Genomic DNA, 10,344 nt, shown 5'->3' with positions numbered 1-10,344 from the left:
CGCAGAGGGCTGGGGTCACGGCAGGAGACCGGGAACGGGCTGTCTCAGCGTCTGCTGGTGCTGACCATGTGAATCCAAAAAGACAATTAGGGGCTTATTAGGGTCTCGGGGAGATGTGTACCTCACGGGGCGACCACTCGCCTGCTCGGCCCCAGCACTCAGCCACTGCCACAGCTCAGAACAGTCAGGGGCATTGTCTCACCTAATTACGCTGAAACCAGGGGCCCCCTTTTTGTGTTGCTGTTGCCATGCCTGTCCGATTCTCTTCTCCGGCCTAACTGCTAGCCCTTGTCCACTCTGGAAGTGTGCTAATTAGACAAGAAATGTGCCCGAGTAATTATGTCAACTCTTGTTACAAGCAGCCGCAGTGAGGAATATTATTTTGTCAAGAGATGTTTGGTGAGGGGGCCCTTTCTCCCCCGTTTCCCAAAGTTGTTTTTCCTCATTACGCAAATAACACATCTGCACATCGAATGGTGGAATGTGGCAGTCTGCAAGTCAGTCTCTTCCAAACCTCAAACCCTAAAGAGATGCACTCATACAGAAATGGAGACTATGGAACGACACTAGCATGAAATTATTGCCCTAATTAATGCTTTGTGCATCCAGAGCAAACTGTTGAATCACCAGTGGCACATTGTTGTGATTGTAGGAGCCTTTGTTTCTTCACCTCAATAAGATGTTTTGATCAACGGCTGTTTGGTGACCTATCTCCTCAGCTGGTATGTTCAGCTCTTGGACATGGCAATTAGCTGGATTAGATGAAACATTTCTGGATCTAACCTCAAACAAACAGAATATAGCTCAGACAGAAGTAGTCACATTTGTGGACTGTGAGTCTGAACAGAAACTTCAACAGTAATGGCATTGTTCCTGACCCTTCTGTTCCAGAATCACTTCTGTTCCCAAATCACTTATAATGCTTATAATAATGTCTTGACACGTCACAGAGTCAAAAGTCCTGTACATTGCCTGTCTTAGCTTACCGGTATGTCTTTATAGGTAAGGCAAGGCAATGTAAAGCACAAGGCAGTTCATTAAGCATTAAGAGATTAAGACACGTGACCACTAATTACATAAACCCTAGCATCCCGAAAATAGGCGAACATGTGTTAAAAACAGCAGATCTACAAGTTCACAACATGTGTTGCATTGCGTTAGGGGCTTGTATCGGCTATTTTTTTTAAAGAGATTCGAAGAAGGGAGGGAGGGAGTATAGCTTTAGTGTTTTTGGCAGGACAATGACTGTTTTAGCCATTATCGCCCCACAGCATCCGCACAGTAAATTAGAATATGAATGGTACTGTGTATGATAGTGTAATATGATGATGATGTTGATGTTGATGTTGATCATTGGTTAAATAAGTGAATGAATGAGGTAGAATTCTTCATTTTAACTATGCAGATACCCCTTATCAGAGTACTTGAGTCTAGACAGTGGTTCTCAAACATTTTCATTTCAAGGACCCCCAGTGTGTTATGCATTAGGCCACGGGCCCAATTTTCAATCTCTGGGACCCCAAATCTGCACTGCAAAATCATAACTCAGTGAGTGTACAAATGGACCTGTTTAGGGTCCATTTGTACACTCTCTGAGTTACAGACCTGTAACTTCTCAAAGACCCCTGGGGGTCCCCGGACCACACTTTGAGAACCACTGGTCTATGACATCAGTGATATTGATATATGATGTGTTGATTTTGTGTGTGTGTTGGTTTGTTGATAGTGGAGGCCCATATCTCATTTGTATAATTTCATGTCACAACTATTTTATTTTTATTGATTGATTTATTTAGCCCATATATATATAAATTGTTTTTTACACTGTGCTCCATCAACAGTGCACAGCCAAATGTGAAAGTGATTGGTCGCACTGTTCTCAAGCAGCCTGATCGCCAGAGAATTAGTATACATTGCACGGATTTGTGCACGTCATTCCGTGCATAGTCGCCTAGAAACCCCCAAATTCCGTGCATATGTACGGGGAGTCCCACGGTGGGCGTAACCAGTCGCAACCCGGAAAAAACAGGAAGTAGAGCAGTCCCCACAACAACATTTACGATTCTGTGCCTATCGGTACGTAACTCAAACGCCGCTGAGTAGGCTCAAGGGAATGTCGCAATGTTCAGGACGGCAACTCGCTCGCTTTAGCTCGCTCGGTGGTCCTTCACACGGCGACAATTCCCTTGAGACTGCGCGGCTCCGAAATGGTTTAGTCACAATGGGGGAGATGCGAGGCGGCACGGAATTTGTGGTTTTCCAGTAGTCTATGCACGGATTTTGAGAAACGTTGAAAAACGTTCAATGAGAACGTTTCCTCTGGCGATCGGGTTGCAGCAAGATATACAAAGGAGACACACACAGATTCTTGGGATAAACAGTGTCATTGAATGTTGATAAGTGTGACTAACAGCCTACATCATGCTGTTTGATATGCTCACAAAATGAATCTGTGCGCTCTTTATAAGATAAGAAGATAAGTGGGGGGAAGATAAAATGGGGGATCAAACAAGTAATTTTGTAACAGCTGTTTAAAATGTAATCCCCAAAAAGAGTAGCAGTTTTTGAGAATGGTGATGCTGACAAATGTCTCTTAGCATCAAATTGTTCCCTAATCTCCATCAGGATAATTTCTGAGTTCTTTCTCTTTCCCTGAGTGCTTAGGTCTGACTGAGGTTTCCAAAAGCTTACAACATCTGATCAAGCCTTCTGAAAGTCAAACAGAAAATGATTATCCATAACCCTAGCATTCCTTTTCTGGGCATGTCATAATATGTGAACATTTGGCAAAAATAGATGAACATACAAGCTCTCAACATTTCAAACAACAGTTCTTCTAATTAATCGCATTAAATAAACCATTTAGACCTGAAGCCAATTCTAAAAACACCCTCTAAATCCTGACCTAAGTTTTCTGAAAAACTTCAAATATTTATTCAAAAATTACAACAAATGTATGTTGCCACTGTACATAGCAACAAGGACCCCAAAAGGGGTTCCCGTCCTGAAAGGTATTACAAATAGGGGTTCCCGCCCAAAATGGAATAAACACTCTTGGTGTGTAGGGACCTAACATATCCATGTGGTGTCTAGCACTGGCACTGGCACAGCCGTAATGTGGCGTAAGGAACTTTAGTGTCCAATTGCATTAAGCATATGTCATAAAAACAAAATAGGGTTCTCTCTGGTCGTTTGAAAATTCAGAGCGGTTGTTGGAGTGTTGCTGTTCGAAAATTCAGAGCGGTTGTTGGAGTGTTGCTGTTCGAAAATTCAGACTCAGAGCGATGTGCGCTGGAAGCAGTCATAGCCACAATGATGCTCTGACTGAAAAGCCAGGTTGTCGCAAGCATGGCGGAGCCGCGGAGGAAGTCCGTTTTCTCTACTTCCAATCAGAGTAGCTTACAAGTAACTACATGCCAATAGTCTCGATTCAATATTTAGGCCACTTCCTATATTAAAATTGACTAATGGGTCGGCCGGCACAGGCGGGCAGACTTCTGACATCACTCTGACACAGCCATGCAGCCACTCCCAATTATGGAGTGTGTTGTCTAAACTCAATTTGTCATCATGGCATCAGCTGCAAACAAATCAGTACGCTCTAGATATGGGGACAAGTAAAACTACTCAAATTTAGTTAAGATAATGCTTGACAACCCTTAAAACATGTATATTGCATTCATTCATTCACATTCACATTCATGCAACAAAACAGCGCTCCATGTGGTAAGAGGCATGAGACAATATATTCTTATATAATATATAAAAATATATTATATTTTGTCAGAGTGATTGTTATATAGGCCTATATTATAGGCCTATATAACAATCACTCTGACAAAATATTCAATAGCCAAAACAAAGTCCATTACAATAGTTAGTTAGCCTAATAAGTTTTCTTTAAAATATGAGTAGAATATAGAATGTACTGCTCTTGCTGCATTTCTACGTTTTATTTTTCTTTCTTTCTTTTATTTTGGGAATAAACTTGTGCTACTATTAGGCCTACACTTAACAATAGCCACTAGAGGAAATATCAGATGAGATGAACATTCATATATATTATTTTGCACACTCCCACTGACAGTGGCTATTTATTCCTCCAACAAACATGCCCACAATTCTGCTAATTGACCAGTTTGTGTGTGTGTGTGTGTGTGTGTGTGTGTGTGTGTGTGTGTGTGTGTGTGTGTGTGTGTGTGTGTGTGTGTGTGTGTGTGTGTGTGTGTGTGTGTGTGCGTGTGCGTCTGCGTGTGTGTGATTTCTCAAGGGTTGCTCCCAAAAAATAATGTAATTTTAGCAACTAGCCTATACTTTTCTCCACATCTCCCACTCTTCTTAAATGGCCAAATGGTCACTGATTTGATTTGCGTTGTCAGCTTTTGATCTTCCAGTGTAGCACACAGAATTTGACATTTTCGTTTAGTAGCCTATTTCTCACTGCATGCAGATCTAGATGTTATAGCCTGTGTGCGCAATGTGGTCTGGTCTTGTCTGTCTCTGAAGGCTTTGAGCAGGCCTGTATTGACGACGCAGTGCACCATGCAGGCAACAGAGGAGGAACAGTGATAAACAACAGTGGCGTATAAGTAACTAAGTACATTTACTCAAGTACTGTACTTACACAATTTTTTAGATATTTTTACTTTACTAGAGTATTTCCAATTTTCAATAATTTTACTTCTACCCCACTAGGCTCAGGAAAATACATTGTAAAAAACTTTGTAGATTTTGACTATTATCACAAAACATACATTAACCACTTCAGCCCTATACATTTTGGCCATTTGAAAATAGCCGATCTACGAGCTCACAATGCCACCAATACTTTTAAACTTTTACTCAAGTAGGCTACATTTTCTATTCTGGACTTTTTCTTGTAAACAGAAACAGAGTATTTCTACATAGCAGTAGCCTATTATTGATACTTAAGTAAAACATGTAAGTACTTCTTCCATCACTGATTAACAGTGGTGGGGCATGGGGGGGGGGGGTGGCGTTGGCGCGTTGCACAGAAACCTTATCTGCTGATCTCACTCTCACCACCAGATTAGGAACCGCATGGCGCCAAACACGGGCAGACCACGCGCCGAAACGCCAGCCCGGCGCATGGTCCACCAGGCCAAACGGTCCCCAAGGAGAGTCCACTATTTATTTATTCATCGCCACATGTCACATTGATAAGGTCGCAGTGTTATATATATCCGCATCCATCGGAGGCGTCTACTCATCTCCATAAATTGTCTCCTCTCGTGAAGATAATGATCTGTCCAGATGTCCAAAAGCGTGCCACAAATTATTTCTTGAACCAATAATTGAATAATTGCTGATTAGAGTTTAGATTGTTGTGGCGACAGAAATGAAGATATTCAGAGACTCGTTCAAGTGGCTTGCCTATTAGATACTCCTTTCAGATGTGTAGCTTGTATATAGTGTTGATGTGACAGCGTGATTGATAGATGAGTGAAAAGGAGAAACATAAACGATTTTAATCTGTAATCTATAGCATCCAATTTACTAGCCTTCCGTGCTGCCTGTCAGACTCAGCATCACTTTCTAAATCAGATGTGTGTTATCCTTGGACCATATATAGCCTTTAGCCCAGTGGTTCTCAACCAGTGGTCCTTGAGGGGGTTACAGGTGGTCCCCAGCTAAAGGAGAGTTGGTAACCAAATGGACCCTTATAGATCTTTAACTCTTGAGTGTAAAATGAAACCAAAAACTTAAAGTATTGTTAAACAACTGCATTACGTAATTTACAAGGAGTCTTCACAATTAGAGAATGTAAAATAATTGTTATTTTGACAAAATCTTATCCTATGATAACAAAATATTCTAAATTTTGGGTCTGAGAGTCTCATCAAATGGTCCGTGGCTCAAATGGCGAATAAATAAAGGACCTTGATGTGAAAAGGGCTGAAAACCACTGCTTGAGCCTATTGTAGCCTATTTGATTTCAATTAATTAGCAAAAAGTCACATTATTGTATCACTGATAGGAACCTTGGCTATACTGTATGTGCAACAAAAAAATGAGAGCGTTGTTAAATAGACTGTGTAATTAAACTGTTTTGTTGTTTGTCCTAAATATCCGGAACTGGGCCATTTCCATTGTATTCTTCATCATGTGACCTGTTAATGGAAAAAGACTTAATAGTATCAACAGATGCGCATAGGCCTACATACTGACGCGTGAACACCAAGGACAAAAGTGCAACACCAATTAGAATATGCAAATCACAGAGACCATTATGGGACGTTAGTATAAGGCCTATATATATTATGTTATTCCTTATACTGGTAATAATAACCGTATATAAATTAGGCCCCATTAGGATGGTTAGCCAAATACATTTTGGACAGTCTTTTTATAAATACTGATGCTGAATGAAGTCTAGACTATATAGGCTATTTCCTATGGGCCTATTGAGGCTAAATTAGCAAATTAACAGACATGCTTTCATGTCATAATTGATCTAAAGAAAAGTAACAATATGCTATTCATGAATATTGAATTATTATTTCAGTAACAAATGAACACCTGAAAATCAGGCTGTTGAATGTCCAGGCTTGCCTAAATAAAGTTGCCTATAGCCTGCCAAGCATTTGTCATGCATGCCTATATCCGTGGGCCTTATACGTTAATTAATTTGGCAAAATGTATACTAAATCTATTTTTATCATTATCTTTTTAATGATCAATGCAAAATATTTGCAAATCAGTCTAAAAAAATATGCCGATTTTAACCATTCTAATGTAGGCCTACTCAGACCAAATATGAAGCATGATGTCATGCTTTAAGGCTGGGAGGGAACAAAGATGGCTTTCCTTGAGTGGAGGGATTTATCCGGCTGATTGGATATATTTTCCGATCCACTGACTCCTGAATGAAATCGTCTGTGACATTAATAGAGTGACATACAGTGAAAGTAGCCCAGCCATTTTCCCCGTGCATTATCGATCGATTTCTGCTAATTTAATTATAGGCGTTTACAAATAAGGTTAGAACACTTTCCCTCTCACTTAACAGTTCAATTGAGCATCATGATTTTGTTAGGCTTAATCCGCTGGTCAATTTGAGGACATGTTTTTAGCCTATAATGGAAAATAAATGATATAGGTCTTCATGGCTTGCTAGCCTGCATTGGTTGGAAAAACTGGAATTATCTATTTTCGAGTTTGTTTTGCAAGGCCTTGGTTGGTTGCAGGCAGTAATGCCTTGAATCCACACACACACACACACACACACACACACACACACACACACACACATGCGCGCGCACGCACGCACGCACGCACGCACGCACGCACGCACGCACGCACGCACACACACACACACACACACACACACACACACACACACACACACACACACACACACACACACACACACACACACACGGGAATTAATTATAAACTCCTGTTGCTCTTTAATAAAGATCTTCTCATTGTCACACACACATGGAAACGTTCGGTACCCCCGTTGAATGGAGAATCCGGCACTAAGCAGTGGTGGAAAGTAACTAAGTACATTTACTCAAGTACTTTACTTTACAGTACAGTACAATTTTGAAGTACTTTTACTTTATTGCAGCTAATGTTTAGTATACTCCAGTACATCTCAGAGGAAAATGTTGTACTTTTACTCCACTACAATTATTTAAAAACTTTATTTACTATGGTTACTTTGTATATTTTGATTATTATTACAAAACCACTTCAGACCTATATACTTTAGCAATTTGACAAGTCCCAAAGCAAGGTGTTGATGATCGACCTTCTGCATAATGAGTACTTTTACTTTTGGTACTTTAAGTATATTTTGATGCCAATGCTTGTACTTTTACTCAAGTACATTTTGAATACCGGACTTGTACCAGAGTATTTCTACAATAGGGTATTGATACTTTTACTTCAGTAAACATGTGAGTACTTCTTCCATCATTGGTGCTAGGTCTCTCCCCCTCTGTGATTGGCTGCCTCCAGCTGCCCCCTGCCACGGGTGAACCTGTTGGATAAAGAGACCCTTTCTGCAGACTGGAGGGAGAGCACAACACTGCTGATTGCACAGGGGACTAAACAGCTTTTTTCCGGGTGAAAACTAATCAGGGAATTCCATTCATTGCCATGACAGGAAAAGAAGGCACTGTGCTTTCAGAACCTGTGAATAAGCAGAAAATGGCTTCGCCCGCAAACCACGAGGGAACGCAACAACCGCCCTCGAAGATCATGGGCGCCACGACGCACAGGTGCACGGGCTTCGGAATCCAAGAGATCCTCGGGCTGAATAAGGAGCCGCCCGCGGTTCCTCCGAGACGCCCGCTGGAATCTCTGCCGCCCAGGGCGCACCTGCTGGCGGCCAGATCAGCTCTCGGCCATCATCACGGGGGTGTCGGAGTTGGCATGGGTTTGATAGGACCAGGAGGCATACACTCGTTTTACAGCCAGCCTGCCTTCCTCGAGGTGTTGTCAGAGGCGCAACATGTTCACCTGCAGCCGCTCAACAGGGCGATCCAAGGTCCGATGGATGCGAACCTGCACTCTGCCAGCTCTGGTAAATAAACAAAACATCCTAAAATCAAGCAAGGATATATATCCAAATCTAAGTATTTATTTATATTTTACTCATTTATTTTCTATTGAATTTTCTATTGAATTTTCCTTGTGTGTCCATGGACACAGCAGAACAAGAAAACAAACATAAATGAAAAAGAAAAGACTATAGCACATACAGACATAGCCTACAAACCAAACATACAAATACACATAAGGGGAGATATCTGTCTCTCTATTCACTCACTTATTGATGAAAAAAATACATGTTGAATTAGCCTGTTTGTCCATAGCAGCAGGCTAAATGTATGTGTTGCATGACTTTTTTCTTTTAATTAACCATAGGCCTATTAGCTCAAATTTCTGCTTATTATTGTCCATTTGTTTTCTGATTTTCACTGCATGATCACGGTTGTTTCTTACCAGATTCTGATGATGTAAGCCTATCTCCCAACGACAAGAAATTCTCTAAATCATCATTGAGCCACAGCAAGAAAAGAAAGAAAAGGAGACACAGGTAAATAAACTGATACAGAGATGTTGACGCCTATTTTAATGTCAACCTGCCATATTTGGGATTCTTTTCCATTATTGTCGTTTCGCGCTATTTAATTATTGTTATTATTTTCATTTTTAGCGTAGGCCTATACACCCAAGATCCCATCAAACCTGGCTGTCCCTATTACCTATTAACGTCATGTAGCCTATTAATGAATAGTGTAGGCCTACCCGAGGTTGTGCTATTTTTTTTTCTTTTTTTAACGTACAGCTATAGACTTCGTTTAGCAGAATAGGCTAAAAGGAGAAATATATATACTGAGCGCATTTACAATTAAAATGAATTAAAAAATAAAAATAAAAACTTTGAAGGAAGGTTCGTAATCGTAAGAGCATTTCCACAACGTCACGTACCGTAGCTATTTATGAGAAATCTGAAGGGTGTTTCCCTCATGTCTATAAGATCAACGTTTATTAACAATACAATAATTATAATTTGAATAATTTTCTCCTGCATGTGTTTTTTTTAAGGGTTTAATTTAAAAAGAAAGCTTTAAACTGACTATGTAAAAAGCATGTAGCCTATAGTCCCAATACTGATTATGAAAAGGGGAAAAAATAAAAATGTCAATCACATTGTTAATATTGAACTTGTATTCATATTGCTCTTTTTGACTGTTTGTAGAACCATTTTCACATCTTACCAGCTGGAAGAGTTGGAGAAAGCATTTAATGAAGCTCACTACCCTGATGTATATGCCCGAGAAATGCTGTCCATGAAGACTGAACTGCCAGAAGACAGGATACAGGTGTGTGTGTGTGTGTGTGTGTGTGTGTGTGTGTGTGTGTGTGTGTGTGTGTGTGTGTGTGTGTGTGTGTGTGTGTGTGTGTGTGTGTACTGTACACAGTGCTTTTGGCTGAATTGTCCTATTGAAATTCTAAAATATTTTCAGAGTCAGCAATCCAGCTCTTAAATTGAACAGTTAAAATACTGGTAGCATTATACTAATGCACCAAAAAATGAAAGTAAAAGCAAAAAAGTAAAAGCAAAAAAGAAATACATTTGAATATTAAACAAATAATGACAGAGATGCATGGGCAATATAGCCTACAACAGAAAAAAAACTAGAATGACAGTAATAGTATTTGTGTGTGTGTGTGTGTGTGTGTGTGTGTGTGTGTGTGTGTGTGTGTGTGTGTGTGTGTGTGTGTGTGTGTGTGTGTGTGTGTGTGTGTGTGTGTGTGTGTGTGTGTGTGTTTTACATATATATATAGATATATGTATATATATAT

At 40.2% G+C, this 10,344-nt stretch overlaps 1 protein-coding gene across 1 annotated transcript in view; it reads left to right on the top strand.

Annotated features, from left to right (window-relative positions):
* Window positions 1-8,127: 8,127 nt before the first annotated feature.
* LOC311062914 (visual system homeobox 2-like) overlaps window positions 8,128-10,344 on the top strand; it is a gene marked incomplete at both ends in the record, with an annotated part of 5,467 nt that continues 3,250 nt past the window's right edge. The window contains 3 exons of the mRNA XM_084082133.1: window positions 8,128-8,554; window positions 8,980-9,070; window positions 9,737-9,860. Coding sequence (XP_083938259.1) covers window positions 8,128-8,554; window positions 8,980-9,070; window positions 9,737-9,860 — 642 coding nt within the window. The remainder of the gene's footprint in view (window positions 8,555-8,979; window positions 9,071-9,736; window positions 9,861-10,344) is intronic.

This window comes from Gymnoscopelus microlampas (assembly GCF_963454915.1).
Source record: "Gymnoscopelus microlampas genome assembly, chromosome: 16".
Lineage (NCBI taxonomy): Eukaryota > Metazoa > Chordata > Actinopteri > Myctophiformes > Myctophidae > Gymnoscopelus > Gymnoscopelus microlampas.
The sequence above is the reverse complement of the archived record's forward strand: the minus strand, read 5'-3'. Positions and strand labels throughout refer to the sequence as shown.